Consider the following 25,596-nt stretch of genomic DNA (forward strand, 5'->3'; position numbering starts at 1 on the left):
TTTTTGGGAATTACCATTCCCTAAAAATTATATTTATACTCTTTCACAGCATGGATACACTTGCAATCATTTAATTTAGGGAAATTATAAGAGCAGAGGTAGTAATAGAAGTAGCCCAAAAATTTGAACTTAATACCTTCAGTAGTTCTTGGTATATTGCTGAGAGGTATTATTGGCAACCAGTATACAAACAGTGTGTTTTGATTGAATTTTTAATCAACATTTAGTTTTTAAGCATAATGGGCAAATTACATAACTGTGGAGGGTCGACCTATCCAATAACCCTAAAGATATAGTTATTAGACCTTTCAGCTATGCTATACAAAATGGCTATATTAAATTTTTTATTGGAAGTGTCTGGAAAATTGTGGGCTAAAGAGGAGGGTTGATTGCCCTCCAGTCACCTTTGATTCTTAAGAGGCACTAGAACTTTTAATTTTCAATCAAGTTAGCTCCTTTAAAATATCAATGATACTACTAGGTATGATAGAGCATCGCTGCCTATGTCTTTATATGCCCTATATTACTTATATGCCCTTTTAATACCTGCATGTATATAGGTTTTTCGGTGAATTGAAACTCTTCCTAAACGTTCCCTAGGAGTTTCAGCTTAATGCCATTAATGTCGTTAGTTACAGTAACCGAAGAAGCAGTATTAAGTTAATACACACAGTATCTTCTGGCTTGCTCCGAATCCACCACCTATGAAGGTATGAAGGTGAAATTTTCAGGGAATATCTCTGTTGTACCGATGCCAACCTGCCATCCGTATGCAGATTGTCAAAATGGCATATCAGCAATATCTGAGGAACAGATTTGTGTGACTAATTTTATTAATAATATTTGATTATTTAATAAACTTGGGTTTTAGTTTTCAGGAATAAGAGCACCCACGTTTTAAATACATCTTACTTTATGAATAACATTTTAGTATTTAATATACTTGGGTTTTAATTTTCAGAAATAAGAACATCCATGTTTAAAAAACATCTTATTCTATTAATAATATTTGAGTATTTAATAAACTTAGGTTTTAGTTTTCAGAAATAAGAACATCCACGATTAAAATACGTATTATTTTATTAATTATATTCTATCATTTAATAAACTTGGATTTTAGTTTTCAAGAATAAGTACATCCACGTTTAAACTACAGCTGATTTTACTAATAATATTTGAGTAATTAATAAACTCGGGTTCTAGTTTTTAGAAATAAGAACATCCACTTTTAAAATATATCTGATTTTAACCATAATATTTGATTATTTAATAAACTTGAGTTTTAGTTTTACGAAATAAGGACATCCACGTTTAAAAGACATCTTATTTTATTAATAATATTTAAGTATTTAATATATACTTAGGTTTTAGTTTTCAGAAATATGAATATCCACTTTTAAAATGCAACTTATTTTATTAATAATATATGAGTATGTAATAAACTTGGGTTTTAGTTTTCAGAAGTAAGAATATCCATGCTTAAAATATGTCTGATTTTATTAATAACATTTTAGCATTTAATTAACTTTGGTTTTAGTTTTCAGAAATAAGAACATCCATGTTTAAAACATATCTTACTTTATTAATAAGATTTGAGTATTTAATAAACTTGGTTTTGAGTTTTCAGAAATTAGAAAATCCACGTTTAAAATATATATTATTTTATTAATGATATTCGAGCGTTTAATAAACTTGGGTTTTGATTTTCAAAAATAAGTTCATCAACGTTTAAATTACAGCTGATTTTACTGATAATATTTGAGTATTTAATAAACTCAGGTTTTAGTTTTCAGAAATAAGAACATCTAAATTTATAATACATCTGATTTTATTCATGATATTTGAGTATGTAATAAAATTGGATTTTAGTTTCAAGAAATAAGAACATCCACGTTTAAAAGACATCGTATTTTATTAATAATAATGGAGTATTTAATAAAACTTGGATTTGAATTTTCAGAAATAAGAACATCCACGTTTAAACTACACCTGAATTTATTAATTTAGACCTTAGATCCTCTTGTGCCTCCTGGGGAATTTAAAAAGAGTCTCCAATCTTCACCGTGTGCTGCTGCCACCAGTATTTCCTCTCAATGAGGATTCAGAAACAGCAACGGGGATAGGACTCTGCCTTGCTTAAATTTGGAGAAGATTTTAAAGTGTTGTTTTAGCCCTTCAGATGTACCTCGTATGAAAACAAACCTTTGTTCTTGGGTAAACCGTAAATTTATTTAGATTAAATTTGATTAGATTCCATGACAAGAAAGTATCATATAAAAATAAATTTTTAGTCAAACATTACAGTATTAGATGAAAGAAAAAACTTATTCAAATGAAATTAAAGAGTGGTAATAAAACATAATATAAACAGAAGTTATTTCTTATTTTAAAAATGCCTTTGCTCGTTAGGTGAAGGGTTTGTTGTTTGTCCACGATGCCTAAAATGCAATTGATCAAGGAAAAGGGCTATTTCAATGGAATGAAAAATACTTTTCATAATATTTAAAGAATAGAAGCGCTTTATAATTGGAATCAATTCTGGAAAAGATGAATTCCCTTTATTTGAGAGATTTCAGTTCAAATGTTTTAAAAAGCAATCGGCAAATAAATACTTACAATTTTTGATTACTCACATTTATTGCACTCGTAAATGTTACTAGCATGCTGTTATATAGTGATAGCATAGTGTTAAGGCTTTAGTTCAAATATCTGGGGGTTAAGAAGGGGGAATCCCTCCTAATATATAAAACAAACTTTGTTTTGCATAAATTTATTGTCGCTCATTACCGGACTTTTAAGGATATTAGAGGGCATGCTTGAATAAATGGCTATTTTCAGCCTATTTGAAATACAAAGAATAGTTTTATATCTCTGTATTAGTGTTCTGATGCTTTGACATAAAAACCTTTTAATTTTTTAAATTTCAGTTCTACTTTGTGAAATTTCTGTTGCTATTTACACTTTTTTTTTATTTTATTACAAGCTTCACTGCTCCATCACAGACGATAACTTACCGCTAGTCCTGGTAGTTAAATCATTTTCTAGCACTGAGGCACTTGTTATACCTTCTCTTGAATGCGTCAGGGGAAGGATTTCTTATGATTACCTCTGCCGGCAATCTATTCTATGTGGCAACCGATCGTTGGGCGAAACTCGTCTTCAGATATTCTTGGCAGGGAGTATTTAATAAACTTTGATTTTAGTTTTCAGAAATAAGAAAACAAACGTTTAAAATACATCTGACTTTATTAATAATATTTGAGTATTTAATAAACTTGAGTTTTAGTTTTCAGAAATATTAACATCTAAACCCCATATAGAGTTAAAAACATATAAACCCCATATAGAGTTTTTAAGTAGTAAGATTGCAAGGAATGTTAGGATTATGAGAAAGCTGAAGAAATTTTTCCCCTATGATGTAATAAGGTCTTTGTATTTTTCTACTGTTCACCCGTACCTTTTGTACTATAATGTCGTTTCGTCAAGTACTTTCCCGACACCTCTACTTTCACTTCGTGCGATGCAAAACTTAGCTGTAAGAGTGCTGTGTAGCGATAAAAAAGGTTTATCAGTGAGAAGGAGAAATTTCGAAAGACATATTCTGCCTTTACTCGGAGTTTCTAAATTTTATTCAGCTTTGTTTTTGTTTAAGTATGAGCGTGGATTATTGCCACAATGTTTCGGTCAAATGTTCGTGGCTGGATGTAATGTCCATGAATACTCAACCAGAACAGCATCCCAGATAAGACGACCTCAGGCTTTAACTCGAAGACCATTCTTCTCTATTCACCATGTGGGACCAAGGTTTTATAAATGAATTATTAGTTGATTAAAATATTGCTAGTTTTAGGAGTAGGTTAAAATCTCTGTGTTTTGGTGAGTATAATATTTCTTAGCGATTTTCTCTTGAGTGGTCTCTCAGTTGTATTTTGGTTATTTTTTATTGTGGTTGTAAGAGGGTGGTAGTGAGAGACCGGTGATAATCAGTTATGGTTTTTTTTTTGGGGGGGGGGGCTGCACTAAGTTGGAGGAGGTTGTGCCGTGCTTTTTCTTCTCTGTTTTTTCTTTTTTTATTTATTGTTTTACGTTGTTGATAGCGATGTATATATCAGGGTTTTTTTTGAAGGGTGTATAGCCTAAACAAGTTTGCTTCTGGTGGCTGATTTATTTATTTGTTTTGCTTTAAATAAAAACCCTTATCAGTCAGTCATCCAAGTTTAAAATACACCTGATTTTATAAATGATATTTGAGCATTTAAAAAACTTGGGTTTTGGCTTTCAAAAATAAGGACATTCGAGTTTAAATTACGTCTGATTTTTGTTAATAAGATTTGGGTATTTAATAAACTTGGGTTTTAGTTTTCAGAAATAAGAACATCCCCGTTTAAAAGAAATATTATTTTATTAATGATATTTGAGCATTTAATAAACTTGGGTTTTAGTTTTCAGAAATAAGAACATCCACGTTTAAACTATATCCGATTTTAATAATAATATTTGAGTACTTAATAAACTTAGGTTTTAGTTTAAAGAAATAAGAACATCCACGTTTAAAATAAATCTGATTTATTACTAATATTTGAGTATTTAATAAATTTTGGTTTTAGTTTTCAGAAACAATAATATCCATGTTTAAAACATCTTAATTTATTAATACTATTTGAGTATTTAATAAACTTGGGTTTTAGTTTTCAGAAATAAGAACCTCCATGTTTAAAATATATATGATTTTTTTTTAATAATATTTGAGTATTTAATAAACTTGGGTTTTAGTTTTCAGAAATAAGAGCATCCAAGTTTTAAGAAAATCTGATTTTATTAATGATATTTGAGTATTTAATAAACTAGGGTTTTCAAACAGTTCGTGGTAAAGAACTTTTGATACAAATAGATACATCAAAAGAATCAGATTTTAATGCTGATTTCAAATATATAAGTTTAATCAAGTTTAGTATTACTAATCAAAAGTTAAGAACCTGAGGAAATTTGGCCGATTTTTAAAAAAACGGGGGAAAAGACCCCCTAAAAATTATAGAACCTTAATGAAAATCACACCATCCTATTCAGCGTATAACATAACCCTACTGTAGAGGTTTCAAGCACCTATCTACAAACATGTGGAATTTTGTATTTTTTTGCCAGAAGAAAGAACACGGATGCGTGTTTATTTGTTTTTTTTTTGTTTGTTTTTTTCAGGGGTGATCGTATCGACTCAGTGGTCCTAAAATATCGTGGGAGGACTCATTGGAAAGGAAATTTAAAGTTCTAGTGCTCTTTTTAATTGACCAAAAAATAGAGGGCAACTAGGCCCCCTCCCACGCTCATTATTTTCCCAAAGTCACCCGATCCAAATTTTGAGATAGCCATTTTGTTCAGCATGGTCGAAAATATGATAACTATGTCTTTTAGGATGACTTCATCCGCCGAAGTCCCTGGGGGAGGGCTGAAAGTTAAGAACTTTACCCAATAATAACATATAGTGTTGGTTATTGGGAAGTATACAGACGTTTTCAGAGGGGATTTTTTCTGGTAGGTGGAGGAGGGGTGGGGGTTATATGGGAGGATCTTCCCAAGAAGAAAGTTTTCATGGAGGAAGGGACATTGGTATGAAGGGGGTGCCATATTTCTCATCATTATTAAAGAAAAAGATCAGAAATTAAATAAAAAAAAGTTTTTCAACTGATAGTACGGAGCAACATTAAAACTTAAAACGAACAGAAAATATTACGTATATGATTGGGTTCACCCTCTAGTCAATACCTCGCTCTTTAAGCCAAGGATTTGTTAGTACTTTCATAAGATTTATTTATTCTAATTAACGGCCTTTGTGATTAAGGGGTCATTTTTGAAGAATTGGAACAAAATTTGAACTGTAGCTGAAAGAGCAAAGTATTGACTAAGGGGCGAACCCCCTAATATACGTATTAAAAACCTATGAATATAGAAGTTCGTTACGTAAGTTAATTCGTAAGTTACATATATTTATTACTAATAAAAACGTTCGTAAATAAATTAAACAGGTCTCGAGAAAGCCATTTAACCAAATAAACGTAAAATTAATATGCAACCTTTGTTTTAATTATTCATGTACGGTGAGCCAATATCAAAACCTGCATTAATTCAAAAACGTTCAAAAATTAAATAAAAAAAACAAGTTTTTTTAACTGAAAGTAAGGAACGACGTTAAAACTTAAAACGAAAAGAAATTATTCCATATATGAAAGGGGCTGTCCCCTCCTCAACGCCTCGCTCTTTACGCTAAAGTTTGACTTTCTCACAATTCTATTTTTCTAAACAACAACAAATTTTAGCTTAAAGAGCGAGGGGTTGTGGAGGGGACAGCTCCTATCATATACGGAATAATTTCTGTTCGTTTCAAGTTTTAACGTTGTTCCTTGCTTTCAGTTAAAAAAAACTTGTTTTTTTTCATTTAATAGTTTTCAGAAATAAGAACATTCATGTTAAAACTACATCCGATTTCATTAATAATATTTGAATATTTAATTAACATGAATTTCAATTTTCAGAAATAAGAAAATCCACGTTTAAAATACATCTGGTTTTTTAAATAATATTTAAGAATTGAATAAACTTGGGTTCTAGTGTTTAAAAATAAGAAAATCCACGCTTAAAATACAAATGATTCTATTAATAATATTCGAGTATTTAATTAACTTGGATTCTAGTTTTCAGAAGTAAGAACATCCACGTTTAAAATGCATCTGATTTAATTAATAATATTTGAGTATTCAATAAAATTGGGTTTCTTTTTTCAGAAATATGAACATCAAACTTTAAACTACATCCGATTTTGTTAATGATATTTGAGTATTTGATAAACTTGATTTTCAGTTTTCAGAAATAAGAACATCCACGTTTAAAATACATCTGATTTTATTAATAATATTTGAGAATTCAATAAACTTGGGTTTTAGTTTTCAGAAATAATAACTTCCATTTTTAAAATATATCTGATTCTTTTAATAATATTTCAGTATTTAATAAACTTGGGTTTTAGTTTTCAGAAATAAGAACATCCATGTTTAAAATACATCTGATTTTATTAATAATATTTGAGAATTTAATAAACTTCGGTTTTATTTTTCAGAAATAATAACATCCATGTTTAAAATACATCTTATTTTATTAACAATATTTGAGTATTTAATAAACTTGGGTTATAGTTTTCAGAAATAAGAACATCCACGTTTAAAATACATCTGATTTTATTGATATTATTTGAGTATTTAATAAATTTGGGTTTTAATTTTCAGAAATAAGAACATTCATGTTTAAAACATCTTATTTTATTAATAATATTTGAATAGAGTAGAGTAGAGTAGAATATTTTTATTTATAACACGTACATAAATAAATGTCACAAAACAGCGCACATGCCTGGTGGCATACTTTAGCGCTGTAAATATTGCCAACGAAAATACACAGCCATTTTCTAACTAAATTTTACAACAACGAAAAAGAAAATCCTAATGAAAAAAATGCTTAGCATGTCATAAGATATTTCTTCAACAGTCTTAGAAAATGTCGCTTGTTGCTACATTCTCGAACTGATGCAGGAATTGAGTTCCAGATTTTTGGGCCAATGTGACGGATGCTGAATCCCGCTCTCGATGTCGGGCGAATTTCGCACGAAAAGTCTGAACGATGCGTAGTATGATAATTATGAAATTGAGAATTAGTTGAGAAAATGCCGGAGAAATTTACAGGTAAATTACTATATTGATAATCATGACAAATACTAGAGATAGAAATTAAATGAAGTTGGTCCAAAGAGAAAATTCCTGAAGTCCCATATAGGTGTCTAATTGAAGTTCTGCAATCAACATTAAAAAGAATCCTCATTGCTTTATTCTGAAGTATTTGAAGAGATTTGAAAACAGACGGAAAGGTAGATGCCCAAACCGAAATGCAATAGAGAAAATATTGGTGGACGAAAGAATAATAAATAGATTTTAGAATAGCTTTAGGAAAAAAGTGACAAAGACGAGTTAGCATGCCAATATTTCGGGAAATTTTTAACGACAGTGTTTTTACATATTTATTAAACGACAAATTTTCATCCAAATTAATCCCAAGATATTTGAACTGATCCACCCGTCTTAATTCAAGACCATTCAAAAAAAGAGAGAAGGTATCTGACACTACTGATCCAGTTCGCGAAAATAACATACCCTGGTATTTTTTTTCATTAAGAGCTAGTAAATTCCTTGAATACCAATCAGATACAGTTAGTAACGTACTTCCAAGGTTCTGGAAAAGAACTGATAGGTCCCGGTGAGAAGCAAAAATTACTACATCATCAGCAAACATTATAATTTTACAAAGAGGCAAAACTTCTGGCAAATCATTTATAAAAAGAATAAATAGAATAGGCCCAAGAACAGAGCCCTGAGGCACTCCGTAATTAATTGGAAAAGTTTTGGAACGGATATCACGAGATTTATCAACACAATCTAGTCGTCTCCCAGAAAGGTAAGATGAAAAAAAATTAACAGCTTGTGTTGAAAACCCATACGACTTTAGTTTAAAAAGAAGCAACGAATGATTTACGGTGTCAAACGCCTTTGCGACATCAAGAAAAATAGCCAACGCGTGTTGACCATCATCTAGTGAATCATTAATATTTAGTAAAATCTCATGAATTGCCAGTTCAGTTGACTTTCCTTTTATAAAACCATATTGAGACGTGTGTAAAATCTTACTATCAAATAAATATTTTTGTAATTGACTTTTTGCAAGTTTTTCCAAAATTTTGCTGAAAACCGAAAGTAGAGAAATGCCTCTATAATCTGAAGGGTCAGTTGAACTCCCAGCTCTAGGTAATGCTATAACATTTGCTTTTTTTAAAAGTTCAGGAAAAACCCCATGCATAAGTGATAAATTAAAAATATGTGCCAGCAAAGGTGAAATACTTGACGCTATTTGCTTAACGGTTTGAGCCGAAAATCCAAATTCGTCCTTAGAAAAACTCCGTTTAAGCTTCAGAATAACTTTTTCAATCTCATGAGGCTTAATCTCAGAAAAAGAAAACGAATTTTCCACATGTTGCTCATTAACTGGAACAGAAGGGGAATTCAGTTGCATATTCATAGTCAATGCAAGTCTAGAACCAATATTTAATAAACTTGGGTTTTAGTTTTCAGAAATAAGAACATCCATGTTTAAAATTCTGATTTTTTTAAAAATAATATTTGAGTATTTAATAAACTTCGGTTTTAGTATTCAGAAATAAGATCATCCACGTTTAACCTACATCCGATTTTATTACTAATATTTGAGTATTTGATAAACTTGAGTTTCAGTTTTCAGAAATAACAAAATCAACGTTTAAAATAAATCTGGTTTTTTTAAAATATTTGAGAATTTAATAAACTTGAGTTCTAGTATTTATAAATAAGAACCTCCACGCTTAAAATACATCTGATTCTATTAATAATACTCGAGTATTTAATAAACTTAGATTATAGTTTTCAGAAGTAAGAACATCCACGTTTAAATACACCTGATTTAATTAATAATATTTCAGTATTCAATAGACTTGGGTTTCCTTTTTCAAAAATATGAACATCCACGTTTAAACTACATTCGATTTTGTTAATAATATTTGAGTATTTAATAAACTTGGGTTTTAGTGTTGAGAAATAAGAACATCCACGTATAAAATAAATCTGATTTTATGAATAATATTTGATTATTTAATAAATTTGGGTTTTGGTTTTCAGCAATAAGAAAATTCATGTTTAAAACATCTTATTTTATTAATAATATTTGAGTATTTAATAAGCTTTGGTTTTAGTTTTCAGAAATAATAACATCCATGTTTAAAATACATCTGATTCTTTTAATAGTATTTGAGTATTGAATAAACTTGAGTTTTAGTTTTCTGAAATAGGAACATCCACGTTTAAAATACATCTGATTTTATTAATAATATTTGAATATTTAATAAACTTAGGTTTTAGTTTTCAGAAATAAGAACATCCAAGTTTAAAATAAGTCATATTTTATTAATACTATTTGAGTATTTAATAAATTTGGGGTTTAGTTCTCAGAAATAAGAACATGCATGTTTAAAATATGTTTTTTTCTTAATAATATTTGAGCATTAAATAAACTTGGGTTTTATTGTTCAGAAATAAGAACATCCCCGTTTAAAATGTATCTGATTTTTTTAATAACATTTGAATATTTAATAAACTGGTGTTTTAGTTTTCGGAAATAAGAACATCCACGTTTAAACTACATCCGATTTTATTAAGAATATTTGAGTATTTAATAAACTTGAGTTTCAGTTGTCAGAAATAAGAAAATCCACGTTTAAAATACATCTGTTTTTTTTAATAATATTTGAGAATTAAATCAACTTGGGTTCTAGCATTCAAAAATAAGAAAATTCAGTCTTAAAATATATCTGATTCTATAAATAATATTCGAGTATTTAATAAGCTTGGATTCTAGTTTTCAGAAGTAAGATCATCCACGTTTAAAATACATCTGATTTAATTAATAATATTTGAGTATTTAATAAACTGGGGCTTTAGTTTTCGGAAATAAGAACATCCACGTTTAAACTACATCCGATTTTATTAAGAATATTTGAGTATTTAATAAACTTGAGTTTCAGTTCCCAGAAATAAGAAAATCCACGTTTAAAATACATCTGGTTTTTTTAATAATATTTGAGAATTAAATCAACTTGGGTTCTAGCATTCAAAAATAAGAAAATCCACGCTTAAAATTTATCTGATTCTATTAATAATATTCAAGTATTTAATAAACTTGGATTCTAGTTTTCAGAAGTAAGATCCTCCACGTTTAAAATACATCTGATTTTATTAATAATATTTGATAATTTAATAAACTTGGGTTTTAGTTTTCAGAAATAATAACATCTATTTTTAAAACACATCTGATTCTTTTAATAATATTTGAGTATTTAATAAACTTGGGTTTTAGTTTTCAGAAATAAGAACATCCACGCTTAAAATACATCTGATTTTATTAATAATATTTGAAAATTCAATAAACTTGGGTTTTATTTTTCAGAAATAATGACATCCATGTTAAAATACATCTGATTCTTTTAATAATATTTGAGTATTTAATAAACTTGGGTTTTAGTTTTCAAAAATAAGGACATCCACGTTTAAAATACATCTGATTTTACTAATAATATTTGAGAATTTAATAAAAACCTGGGTTTTACTTTTCAGAAATAAGAACATCCATGTTTCAATCTTATTTTATTACTAATATTTGAGTATTTAATAAACCTTTTTTCAGTTTTCAGAAATAAGAACATCCACGTTTAAAATAAATATTATTTTATTAATAATATTTGAGTATTTAATAAACTTGGGTTTTAGTTTTCAGAAATAATAACATCCATGTTTAAAATAAATCTGATTCTTTTAATACTATTTGAGTATTTAATAAACTTGGTTTTTAATTTTACGAATAAGAACATCCACGTTTAAATGACATCTTATTTTATTAATAATATTTAAGTATTTGATATAATTGGGTTTTAGTTTTCAGAAATATGAACATCCAAGCTTAAAATGCATCTTATTTTATTAATAATATCTGAGTATTTAATAAACTTGGGTTTTAGTTTTCAAAAATAAGAATATCCACGTTTAAAATAAACATGATTTAATTAATAACATTTGAGTATTTAATAAACTTGGGTTTTAGTTTTCAGAAATAACAACATTCATGTTTAAAACAAATCTTATTTTATTATTAATATTTGAGAATTTAATAAACTTGGGTTTTAGTTTTCAGAAATAAGAACATCCACGTTTAAAATACATCTGATTTTATCAATGATATTTGATTTTTTATTTGGGTTTTAGTTTTCAGAAATAAGAACATTCATTTTTAAAACATCTTTTTTTAGTAATAATATTTGAATATTTAATAAACTCGGGTTTTAGACTTCAGAAATAATAACATCCACGTTTAAACTACATCCGATTTTATTAATAATATTTGAGAATTTAATAAACTTTAGTTTCATTTTTCAGAAATAAGAAAATCCACGTTTAAATTACATCTGTTTTTTTAAATAATAATTGAGAATTTATTAAACTTGGATTCTAGTATTCAAAAATTAGAAAATCCACGTTTAAAATACATATGATTCTATTAATAATTCGATTATTTATAATTCGAGTATTTTCAGAAATAATAACATCCACTTTTAAAATACATCTGATTCTTTTAATAATATTTGATTATTTAATAAACTTGGGTTTTAGTTTTCAGGAATAAGAGCACCCACGTTTTAAATACATCTGATTTTATTAACAATATTTGAGAATTTAATAAACTTGGTTTTAGTTTTCAGAAATAATAACATCCATGTTTAAAATACATCTGATTCTTTTAATAATATTTGAGTATTTAAGAAACTTGGGTTTTCGTTTTACGAAATAAGAACCTCCACGTTTAAAAGACATCTTATTTAGTCAATAAAATTTAAGTATTTAATATACCTGGGTTTTAGTTTTCAGAAATATTAACATCCATTTTTAAAATACATCTGATTCTTTTAATAATATCTGAGTTTTTAATAAATTTGGATTTTAGTTTTCAGAATTAAGAATATCCACGTTTAAAATAAATCTTATTTTATTAATTATATTTGACTATTTAATAAACTTGGGTTTTAGTTTTTCAGAAATAAGAACATCCATGTTTAAAACACATCTTATATTATTAATAATTTTTGAGTATTTAATAAAATTGGGTTTTAGTTTTAAGAAATAAGAATATCCACGTTTAAAATATATATTATTTTATTAATGATATTCGAGCATTTAATAGTTTTGGTCTTCAAAAATAAGTACATCCACGTTTAAACTACAGCTGATTTTACTAATAATATGTGAGTATTTAATAAACTCAGGTTTTAGTTTTCAGAAATAAGAACATCCACGTTTAAAATACATCTGATTTTATTAATAATACTTGAGTATTTAATAAACTTGGGTTTTAGTTTTAAGAAATAATAACATCCAAGTTTAAAAGACATCGTATTTTATTAATAGTATTTAAGTATTTAATAAACTTGGGTTTTAGTTTTCAGAATTATGAACATCCACTTCCAAAATTCATCTTATTTTTTTAATAATATCGGAGTATTTAGTAAAACTTGGATTTTAATTTTCGGAAATAAGAACCCCCACGTTTAAGCTACTTCTGATTTTATTTAACTTAGATCTTAGATTTTCTTGTGCCTCCTGGGGAATATAAAAAGAGTCTCCAATCTTCACCGTGTGCTGCTGCCACCAGTATTTCCTCTCAATGGGCAACCGGGATAGAACACCGGGATTTGGAGAGGATTTTGAGGTGTTGTTTTAGCCCTTCAGATGTTTTCAGCCTTTGCTCTCGGGTAAACCGTAAATTTATTTTGATTAAATTTGATTATATTCCATGGCGAGAAAGTGTCATATAAAAGTAAAATGTTAGTGAAAAATTACAGTGTTAGATGAAAGAAAAAGCTTATTCAAATGAAACTAAAGAGTGGTAATAAAACATAAAATGAATAGAAGCTATTTCTTATTTTAAAAAGGCTTTCTTAACCCCTCGATCGTTGGGTTAAGTGTTTGTTGTTTCACCCCGATGCCTAAAAATCAACTGATCAAGGAAAAAGGGCCATTTCAATGGAATGAAAAGTGCTTTTCATAATATTTAAAGAACAGAAGCGCTTTATAATTGGAATCAATTCTGGAAAAGATGAATTCCCTTTATTTGAGAGATTTCAGTTCGAATGTTTTAAAAAGCAGTTGGCAAATAAATACTTACAATTTTTGATTACTCACATTTATTGCACTCGTAAATATTTCTAGCATGCTGCTATATAGTGCTAGCATAGTGCTAAGGCTTTAGTTAAAAAATCAGGGGATTAAGAAGGGGAAATACCTCCTAATATATAAAACAAACTTTTTTTGGTTTGAAAGGGGATGGGGTAGAGCATAAAACCCCTTTATTAACCAATCTAGGTCTAACCTTCGTGCTGTCCGGCATCGAGCTAATTAAAGTCTTTTTTTCAGATTTGACTTTGAACGTCTAATTTATTCAGTGTGTTGGACCATCAATTTGTGGTTAGTAGCCAGGACTTGAATAGTGTTTTTTTACTTCAACTTTGGTTTTCTTAGTTTTATATTCCAAGGAAAAATTTTCCTTGATAAAACAGGACCTCTGCCGGACCTTGTCATTATTCTGGGCATACTTTATTTTTTTAATGCAAGCAAGAATTATTTGCTTTGTTAATGTATTGTAGCTGATTTTTCCGAGAAATTTACCATTTTGCATCATTTTATTAATATTACACAATTAATTGTTTGATTATTATCTGAGATTATAATTTAGAAGACTATATAGAACTGGGGCAATATAGATGCGTTTTGAATACTATGATTAGTGTTTCTTATACATGTTGTACGTATACATTTATATAAAAAAAAAAGAAAACGATCCAAAATGGGGTTTTAAGGCCAAACTGTATACTGAATAAACAAATAAAGAGAATATTTCGAGAGGACAACCGCCTCTCTTCCTCAGCGTGAAATGAAATAATATATTCAAGGAAAGTGCCGAAGAAAAAACCATTAAAACAAACGTAGAAAGTCATTATGAAAATAACAGACAAAAACAATGAAAAAACAAAAAAATTAAAAGAAGAAAAAAATTCAATAAAAGCCAATCAATCAATCAATCAATTTATTCAATTAATAAACTTAACAAAATACACTTCAATATAAACTCCGTCGTAAGGCTCTATGGCCAGGAAAAAAACAGGGGAGAAACAAAAATGAAACAAATACAAGTATTTTCAATATAATGCATTGCATTTCTACCTTCCAAAGACTCAACACACACACACACACACAAAACAAAACAAAGAAGAGAAAAAAACAATAATTAAGAGACCCAAACAAAAAGCGATTTTATGAGACCCCCCCCCCCCCAAAAAAAAAAGAATGTAGGACAATCCAATAAAATAAAAGAAATTCCAAATATATATTTGAAACTAAACCATAAAAAAAATATTATACAAACTCAATACCCATCACAACAAATGTTTCCAACCCAGACTAGTGTCATCCCCCCCCCAAATAATAATAATAAAAATTAACAAAATTTTATTTAAACATGAACAATCAAGACATTAAAAAAAATTTTAAGATTCTTTTGAAAGTACCAAACGAGTGACATTCTTGAGCCTACTCAGGTAGGCTATTCCAAAAGATATGACAAGCAGTTAATGGATTAAAGTCAGACCTCACCGATGGAGTAAATGAAATATTAATATTCCTTGAATTGCGACGATGATGCGAAGACCTATCAGTGACGAAAGAAGGAGTAGTTTGAAGGGCTGCGGGAACATCACCATGAATTTGATGAAAAGTGAAAGACGCGCACGAAAGAATGTAGAGAGACTGCAAATGAAGTAATAGGCTAGTTGGGTTGGTTGTAAAACAATTTGTTTTCTGTATAAGCCTTCTTGCCATATCATATAACTTGGAAAGTGGTTTCAAAAAAGAAGAGAAAGTTGACATCCATATTGTAGGGCAATAAGAGACGTAGGACTAAACTAAGCAATGGAACATAATTTTTAAAACTGATGCAAGAAAAATGTGTTTTAGTTTCCTCAACATTCTAAGACTCGCTTAGATCTTAATATTAATTAGTCAAATATTATGCATGAATAATAGTTTTTCATAGAAAATAAGACCAAGGAGTCGGACATACTAATCCTTAGGTCTACTGAGAGAGCAACTTGAAAGCTGGATATAAATTAAGTCGAAGTACGTCAGAAAAATAAGGGGAAAAAAATAAAAAACTTGACTTAGCAACATTTAGGGCAAGGCAATTTGTATCAAACCAAAGAACGACTCTCTCAAAAAGGTCAACTAATTTAGGAAGAATTTTAGACTCAGTTCTCACTGCAGCACCAATCTTACTGTCATCAGTGAAAGCAATGAGAGTGTCCATATCCTGCGAAAACGATGGATTTCTGTTAGCATTGAAAGATTCAGGATGATATACGCGACAGCAAACTGTAGGTTTTTGATTCTTAACCGCAACTATAAGGTCATTAACACAAATCAAAAACAGAAACGGTCCAAGAACAGAACCTTGAACACCAAACTCAACTTCAGACGAAAAGTGGGAAAGGGAATCTACGGAAATAGTTCTACCTGACAAATAGGAATCAAACCAAGCATGAGCCTGTCCTCTTACACCATTGTGTGATAGCTTATAAAGCAGAATCTCATGAGTTAAAGAGTTAAAAGCCTTACGGACATCTAGGAATATAGCTGCAGGAATCAAACCAGAGTCAAGCGCGGAGTGGAGAAAATTTATAAGAGCTACACACGCATGCTCCGTAGAATGTTTAGCTCGGAAGCCAAACTGAAAATCATAAAAAAATCTCTTAGCCTCTAAAAAAGCAAGTAGACGGGAAAGCATGGTCTTTTCAAAAATATTGCTAAAAACAGACAGCAAAGATATAGGACGATAATTGGATACGTCACATCTTGGTCCACCTTTATATAAAACAAGTACTGTAGCTCGCTTAAGAGAACTGGGGAAAATCCCATTTTCAAAAGAAAGATTTATAAGCTTTGTCAATGGAGAAATAATCGAAGGAAGAATGAACTTAACTAACATAGTCGGAATATAGTCAGGGCCAGACGACAAAAAGCCCTTCAAGCTAATAACAATCCTGGCTACTTCAGCATCAGAAGCCAGATATAACACCATTGATTTGAGACAAGGCGGACCAAGATAAGATTTGTAATCTGGATGTGACTGTGAAGAACTTATTGATGAAACAGTGGTTTTCCCGATTTTGGCAGAATATGATGTAAATGCTTCTTGAACAGATGGAATACCCTCAACAACAACATCACCAACTACAAGACTTGGAGGGATGGAAGGAGCCAGAGAAGAACGTTTGAGGACGGAATTGATCACTTGCCAAGTTTTTCGAATATCTTTCCCACAATCCGAGAATTTTTGGAATAATAAAGGAATTTAGCATTCCGGCATAAATAATTAAAAATATTCCTGTTGAGTTTGAATTGCTGAAGACGTGCAGCATTCAAAGATGGCTTTGCTAACTTAAAAGCTTTCCAGAGATTATTTTTTCTTCTCCAACTCTTTAGAAGACCAGGGGTCATCCATGGGTTAAGAGGAATAGATCTTTTTGACCCTGAAGTGGAGGAGAACCGAGCACATACGTCAAAAATGGACTCCTTTACTGACTCATAAAAGGAATCAAACTTAGAACAAAAATCATTATCGTAACCAAAAATATTCCATGTCTTCTGAGCTAAATGGGATATAAGGCGGATCAATTCATTCAAACCAAACCTAAAAGAAGCTGAAGCAGATGCTGGATTGTCCCTATTCAATGTTTTTTCAAGGATAAAACTGGAAAATACAGGAAAATGGTTTGAAATATCACTCACTACAACAGAATTCCGAACCAAATTAAGAGACGAAAAAATGTTATCAATTAAAGACGCTGACGTATCAGTTACACGTGTTGGAATGAAGGTTGTTGGTAGAACCCTAGCAGTGAGCATATCTGAGATAAAATCCATCGTAGTAGAGGAAGCCATGTTAATTAGATTTAAGTTAAAGTCTCCCATTATTACAAGTTCACATGGACGTCTGCCTATTAAATCCAAGAGCTCATCAAGGACCAGACGAAAAGAAGGGACGAATCCACTCGGAGATTAATAAACAATACCAATTATCAAAACCTTATTTTTAATTTGATTTCAATAGACTGGGATTCAAAAACCCCTTTGTCATTCCGTGGCAGATCGCTTCGAACAGTAAAGGGAAAAATATCAGAAATAGACATGACTAGTCCACCCTTTCCCATCCTTCTGCGATTTAGTCGCTCCATTTTGTAACCGGGTATATTTAAAAGCATTTCATTGCTAGAATTAAGAAAAGTCTCACATAATCCGATAACATCGGGTCGCCCATCAGAAACTATCTGCCTCAACTGATCAATCGATGAGCATAGACCCTGAGTATTGAGTTGAATTACCGAAAAAGGATCATCTCGTCTAGTAGCCCACTTTAAATCAGAAACATACTTACTATTAATTGATTGGGAAGTATTTAGGGAATTTTTTTTAATTTGACCAATGGAATTATTAATAATACTCAAAACATCTTAGGGATTTGTTTTTAATTGAAGTAAACGCCCATCAAGGGAGTAAAAATCCCCAGAGCCTGATTTAGAAAAAATCATATAATTTAAGGAGACTATGTATCAAACCTGCACTGCAACACACATAAAATAAAATAAATAAAAAAATAAGTAAGAGGCTATAAATAAAAACAAAAAATAAAAATAAATAAATAAATAAAATCACAACAATCATACCAATGCTGCAATATTGCAAAATACTAAACATATCTATAAAAAAAACACAAACACACAAAAAAAAACTTATTTTTACACGCACTCGGCTAGAGAATGAATTTTTCTAGTGACACTTTCACCGTTAGGCCTTGCCAAAATTTGCCCACGATCCGTCCAAACATTTCTATGGCCGAATTTGTCCTTTGCAGCACACAAGACCTCACGTCACCTCTTTGTCAATGCTTCCGATAGGAAAATTCCACTTGAAGCTAACTGGATTTCGCGTTGAAGACTTTTCTTGCTATATCACTATTTACAAATTTAACTAAAACCGGAGGAACTTTGTCGTTTAAACATCCCCGTTTAAAATTCTGATTTTTTAAAATAATATTTGAGTATTTAATAAACTTCGGTTTTAGTATTCAGAAATAAGAACATCCACGTTTAACCTACATCCGATTTTATTACTAATATTTGAGTATTTGATAAACTTGAGTTTCAGTTTTCAGAAATAACAAAATCCACGTTTAAAATAAATCTGGTTTTTTAATAATATTTGAGAATTTAATAAACTTGAGTTCTAGTATTTATAAATAAGAACATCCACGCTTAAAATACATCTGATTCTATTAATAATACTCGAGTATTTAATAAACTTAGATTATATTTTTCAGAAGTAAGAACATCCACGTTTAAATACACCTGATTTAATTAATAATATTTCAGTATTCAATAGACTTGGGTTTCCTTTTTCAAAAATATGAACATCAACGTTTAAACTACATTCGATTTTGTTAATAATATTTGAGTATTTAATAAACTTGGGTTTTAGTGTTGAGAAATAAGAACATCCACGTATAAAATAAATCTGATTTTATGAATAATATTTGATTATTTAATAAATTTGGGTTTTAGTTTTCAGAAATAAGAACATTCATGGTTAAAACATCTTATTTTATTAATAATATTTGAGTATTTAATAAACTTGGGTTTTAGTTTTCAGAAATAATAACATCCATGTTTAAAATACATCTGATTCTTTTAATAGTATTTGAGTATTTAATAAACTTGAGTTTTAGTTTTCTGAAATAGGAACATCCACGTTTAAAATACATCTGATTTTATTAATAATATTTGAATATTTAATAAACTTAGGTTTTAGTTTTCAGAAATAAGAACATCCAAGTTTAAAATAAGTCTGATTTTATTAATACTATTTGAGTATTTAATAAATTTGGGGTTTAGTTCTCAGAAATAAGAACATGCATGTTTAAAACATGTTTTTTTCTTAATAATATTTGAGCATTTAATAAACTTGGGTTTTAGTGTTCAGAAATAAGAACATCCCCGTTTAAAATGTATCTGATTTTTTTTTAATAACATGTGAATATTTAATAAACTGGTGTTTTAGTTTTCGGAAATAAGAACATCCACGTTTAAACTACATCCGATTTTATTAAGAATATTTGAGTATTTAATAAACTTGAGTTTCAGTTTTCAGAAATAATAAAATCCACGTTTAAAATACATCTGGTTTTTTTAATAATATTTGAGAATTAAATCAACTTGGGTTCTAGCATTCAAAAATAAGAAAATCCACGCTTAAAATATGTCTGATTCTATTAATAATATTTGAGTATTTAATAAACTTGTATTTAATTAATATGTGAGTATTTAATAAACTCAGGTTTTAGTTTTCAGAAATAAGAACATCCACGTTTAAAATACATCTGATTTTATCAATAATACTTGAGTATTTAATAAACTTGTGTTTTAGTTTTAAGAAATAATAGCATCCAAGTTTAAAAGACATCATATTTTATTAATAATATTTAAGTATTTAATAAACTTGGGTTTTAGTTTTCAGAAATAAGAACATCCCCGTTTAAAAGAAATATTATTTTATTAATGATATTTGAGTATTTAATAAACTTGTTTAATAAACTGTTTAGTTTTCAGAAATAAGAAGACATCTTATTTAATCAATAAAATTTAAGTATTTAATATACCTGGGTTTTAGTTTTCAGAAATATTAACATCCATTTTAAAAATACATCTGATTCTTTTAATAATATCTGAGCATTTAATAAATTTGGATTTTAGTTTTTAGAATTAAGAATATCCACGTTTAAAATAAATCTGATTTTATTAATAATATTTGAGTATTTAATAAACTTGAATTTTAGTTTTTCAGAAATAAGAACATCCATGTTTAAAACACATCTTATTTTATTAATAATTTTTGAATATTTAATAAACTTGGGTTTTAGTTTTCAGAAATAAGAATATCCAAGTTTAAAATATATATTATTTTATTAATGATATTCGAGCATTTAATAGTTTTGGTCTTCAAAAATAAGTACATCCACGTTTAAACTACAGCTGATTTTACTAATAATATGTGAGTATTTAATAAACTCAGGTTTTAGTTTTCAGAAATAAGAACATCCACGTTTAAAATACATCTGATTTTATTAATAATACTTGAGTATTTAATAAACTTGGGTTTTAGTTTTAAGAAATAATAACATCCAAGTTTAAAAGACATCGTATTTTATTAATAATATTTAAGTATTTAATAAACTTGGGTTTTAGTTTTCAGAATTATGAACATCCACTTTTAAAATCCATCTTATTTTTTTTAATAATATCGGAGTATTTAGTAAAACTTGGATTTTAATTTTCGGAAATAAGAACCCCCACGTTTAAGCTACTTCTGATTTTATTAACTTAGATCTTAGATTTTCTTGTGCCTCCTGGGGAATATAAAAAGAGTCTCCAATCTTCACCGTGTGCTGCTGCCACCAGTATTTCCTCTCAATGGGCTACCGGGATAGAACTCTGCCTTGCTTAAATTTGGAGAGGATTTTGAAGTGTTGTTTTAGCCCTTCAGATGTTTTCAGCCTTTGTTCACGAGTAAACCGTAAATTTATATTGATTAAATTTGATTATATTCCATGGCGAGAAAGTGTCATATAAAAGTAAATTGTTAGTGAAAAATTACGGTGTTAGATGAAAGAAAAAGCTTATTCAAATGAAATTAAAGAGTGGTAATAAAACATAAAATGAATAGAAGCTATTTCTTATTTTAAAAAGGCTTTCTTAACCCCTCGATTGTTGGGTTAAGGGTTTGTTGTTTTTCCCTTATGTCTAAAAATCAACTGATCAAGGAAAAGGGCCATTTCAATGGAATGAAAAGTTCTTTTCATAATATTTAAAGAACAGAAGCGCTTTATAATTGGAATCAATTCTGGAAAAGATGAATTCCCTTTATTTGTGAGATTTCAGTTCGAATGTTTTAAAAAGCGTTTGGCAAATTAATACTTACAATTTTTGATTACTCACATTTATTGCACTCGTAAATGTTTCTAGCATGCTGCTATATAGTGCTAGCATAGTGCTAAGGCTTTAGTTAAAAAATCAGGTGGTTAAGAAGGGGAAATCCCTCCTAATATATAAAACAAACTTTTTTTGGTTTGAAAGGGGATGGGGTAGAGAATAAAGCCCCTTTATTAACCTATCTAGGTCTAACCTTCGTCCTGTCCGACATCGAGCTAATTAAAGTCTTTTTTTCAGATCTGACTTTGAACGTCTAATTTATTCAGTGTGTTGGACCTTCAATTTGTGGTTAGTAGCCAGGACTTGAATAGTGTTTTTTTGGTTCAACTTTGGTTTTCTTAGTTTTATATTCCAAGGAAAAATTTTCCTTGATAAAACAGGACCTCTGCCGGACCTTGCCATTATTCTGGGCATACTTTATTTTTTTAATGCAAGCAAGAATTATTTGCTTTGTTAATGTATTGTAGCTGATTTTTCCGAGAAATTTACCATTTTGCATCATTTTATTAATATTACAAAATTAATTGTTTGATTATTATCTGAGATTATAATTTAGAAGACTATATAGAACTGGGGCAATATAGATGCGTTTTGAAATACTATTATTAGTGTTTCTTATACATGTTGTACGTATACATTTATATGAAAAAAAAGAAAACGATCCAAAATGGGGTTTTAAGGCCAAACGGTGTACTGAATAAACAAACAAAGAGAGTATTTCGAGAGGAAAACCACCTCTCTTCCTCAGCGCGAAACGAAATAATATATTCAAGGAAAGTTCCGAAAAAAAACCATTTAAACAAACGTAGAAAGTCATTATGAACACAACAGAAAAATAACAATGAAAAAACAAAAAAATTAAAAGAAGAAAAAAATTCAATAAAAGCCAATCAATCAATCAATCAATCAATTTATTCAATTAATAAACACAACAAAATACACTTCAATATAAACTCCCCCGTAAGGCTCTATGGCCAGGAAAAAAACAGGGGAGAAACCAAAATGAAACAAATACAAGTATTTTCAATATAATGCATTGCATTTCTACCTTCCAAAGACTCAACATACACACACACACAAAACAAAACAAAGAAGAGAAAAAAAAATAATTAAAAGACCCAAACAAAAAGCGATTTTATGAGACCCCTCCCCCCAAAAAAAAAACAAAAAAGGATGTAGGACAATCCAATACAATAAACCAAATTTCAAATATATATTTGAAACCAAACCATAAAAAAAATATTATACAAACTCAATACCCCTCACAACAAATGTTTCCAACCCAGACTAGTGTCACTCCCCCCCCCCCAAATAATAATAATAAAAATTAACAAAATTATATTTAAACATGAAAAATCAAGACATTAAAAAATTTCTTAAGATTCTTTTGAAAGTACCAAACGAGTGACATTCTTGAGCTGACTCAGGTAGGCTATTCCAAACGATATGACAAGCAGCTAATGGATTAAAGTCAGACCTGGCCGATGGAGTAAATAAAATATTAATACTCCTTCAATTGCAAAGATGATGCGTAGACCTATCACTAACAAAAGAAGGAGTAGTTTGAAGGGCTGTGGGAACATTACCATGAATTTGATGAAAAGTGAATGACGCACACGAAAGAATGTATAGAGACTACAAATCAAGTAATAGGCTAGTTGGGTTGGTTGTAGAACAATTTCTTTCCTGTATAAGCCTTCTTGCCTTATCATATAACTTAGAAAGTGGTTTCAAAAAAGAAGAGAAAGTTGACATCCATATTGTAGGGCAATAAGAGAAGTAGGATTGAACTAAGCAATGGAACAAAATTTTTAAACGGATCCAGGAAAAATGTGTTTTAGTTTCCTCAAAATTCTAAGACTCCTTGAGATCTTCATATTAGTAATTCCAATATGATGCTTGAATGAAAGGTTTTCATCGAGAAGAATACCGAGAAATAGGACATACTGTTCCTTAGGTCTACTGAGAGAGCCCCTTGAAAGCTGGATTTTAGATAACTCAGGGCACGTCAGAGAAATACGGGAAAAAATTAAAAAACTTGACTTAGCAACATTTAGTAAGGCAATTTGCATCAAACCAGAGAACGACTCTCTCAAAAAAGTCAACTAATTTGGGAAGCATCTCAGACTCAGTTCCTACTACAGTACCAATGGTACTGTCATCAGCGAAAGCAACGAGAGTGTCCACATCCTGCGAAAACGATAGATTTTTTTAGCATTGAAAGATTCAGGATGACATAGGCGACAGCAAACTGTAGGTTTTTGATTCATAACCGCAATTATAAGGTCATTAACATAAATCAAACTCAGCAACAGTCCAAGAACAGAGCCTTGAGGAAAACCAAACTCAACTTCAGACAAAAGTGGGAAAGGGAATCTACGGAGATAGTTCTACCTGACAAATAGGAATCAAACCAAGTATGAGCCTGTCCTCTTACACCATTGTGTGATAGCTGATACTGCAGAATCTCATGAGTTAAAGAGCCAAAAGCCTTACGGACATCTAGGAATATAGCTGCAGGAATCAAACCAGAGTCAAGCGCGGTGTGGAGAAAATTTAGAAGAGCTACACACGCATGCTCCGTAGAATGTTTAACTCGGAAGCCAAACTTAAAATCATAAAAAAATCTTTTAGCCTCTAGAAAAGCAAGTAGACGGGAAAGCATGGTCTTTTCAAAAATATTGCTAAGAACAGACAGCAAAGATATAGGACGATAATTGGCTACGTCACTTCTTGGTCCATCTTTATATAAAACAAGTACTCTAGCTCGCTTAAGAGAACTGGGGAAAATCCTATTTTCAAAAGAAAGATTTATAAGCTTTGTCATTGGAGAAATAATTGAAGGAAGAATGAACTTAACTACCATAGTTGGAATGCAGTCAGGGCCAGACGACGAAGCACCCTTCAAGCTATTTACAATCCTGACTACTTCAACTTCAGAAGCCGGATATAACACCATCGATTTGAGACATAGCGGACCAAGATAAGACTTGTAATCTGGTTGTGACTGTGAAGACCTGACTGAAGAAGCAGTGGTTTTCCTGATTTTGGCAGAATATGATGTAAATGCTTCTTGAACAGATGGAATACCCTCAACAACAACATCACCAACTACAAGACTTGGAGGGATGGAAGGAGCCAGAGAAGAACGTTTGAGGACGGAATTGATCACTTGCCAAGTTTTTCGAATATCTTTCCCACAATCCGAGAATTTTTGGAATAATAAAGGAATTTAGCCTTCCGGGATAAATAATTTAAAACATTCCTGTTGAGTTCGAATTGCTGAAGACGTGCAGCATTCAAAGATGGCTTTGCGGACTTAAAAGCTTTCCAGAGATTATGTTTTCTTCTCCAACTCTTTAGAATAAACAAAAAATCGCGAAGAAAGGAAACGAGGACAATTAACAGCCAGTGAAAAAATTGAAAAATTATGCAAATATTTCGGTCAAGACCTCCGCTTGACCGTCCTCAGTGCAGAATAAAACTGATAAAAATATAAAACCAAACCTTAAAATAAAAACACCAAACTAAAATTGGACGACCCTTTCCTAGTAACGGTGAAAGGGTAAGTTCCAATCAACCTACCTACCCAGAAAGGGTAGGTTGAGTTACCCTTTCACCGTTACTAGGAAAGGGTCGTCCAATTTTAGTTTGGTGTTTTTATTTTAAGGTTTGGTTTTATATTTTTATCAGTTTTATTCTGCACTGAGGACGGTCAAGCGGAGGTCTTGACCGAAATATTTGCATAATTTTTCAATTTTTTCACTGGCTGTTAATTGTCCTCGTTTCCTTTCTTCGCGATTTTTTGTTTATCATGATTAGCCAGTGTGGTCTCA

The 25,596-nt window shown here is 29.9% G+C and overlaps 1 protein-coding gene across 1 annotated transcript in view; it reads left to right on the top strand.

Moving 5' to 3' along the window:
- LOC148953595 (uncharacterized) overlaps positions 1-22,147 on the top strand; it is a 212,447-nt gene extending 190,300 nt beyond the window's left edge. The window contains exon 7 of the mRNA XM_089088021.1: positions 21,998-22,147. Coding sequence (XP_088944147.1) covers positions 21,998-22,017 — 20 coding nt within the window. The 3' untranslated portion in view covers positions 22,018-22,147. The remainder of the gene's footprint in view (positions 1-21,997) is intronic.
- Positions 22,148-25,596: the final 3,449 nt, after the last annotated feature.

This window comes from Artemia sp. Qi Xiang Cuo, chromosome 4 (genome assembly GCF_049724085.1).
Source record: "Artemia sp. Qi Xiang Cuo chromosome 4, ASM4972408v1, whole genome shotgun sequence".
Taxonomy (NCBI): Eukaryota; Metazoa; Arthropoda; class Branchiopoda; order Anostraca; family Artemiidae; genus Artemia; species Artemia sp. Qi Xiang Cuo.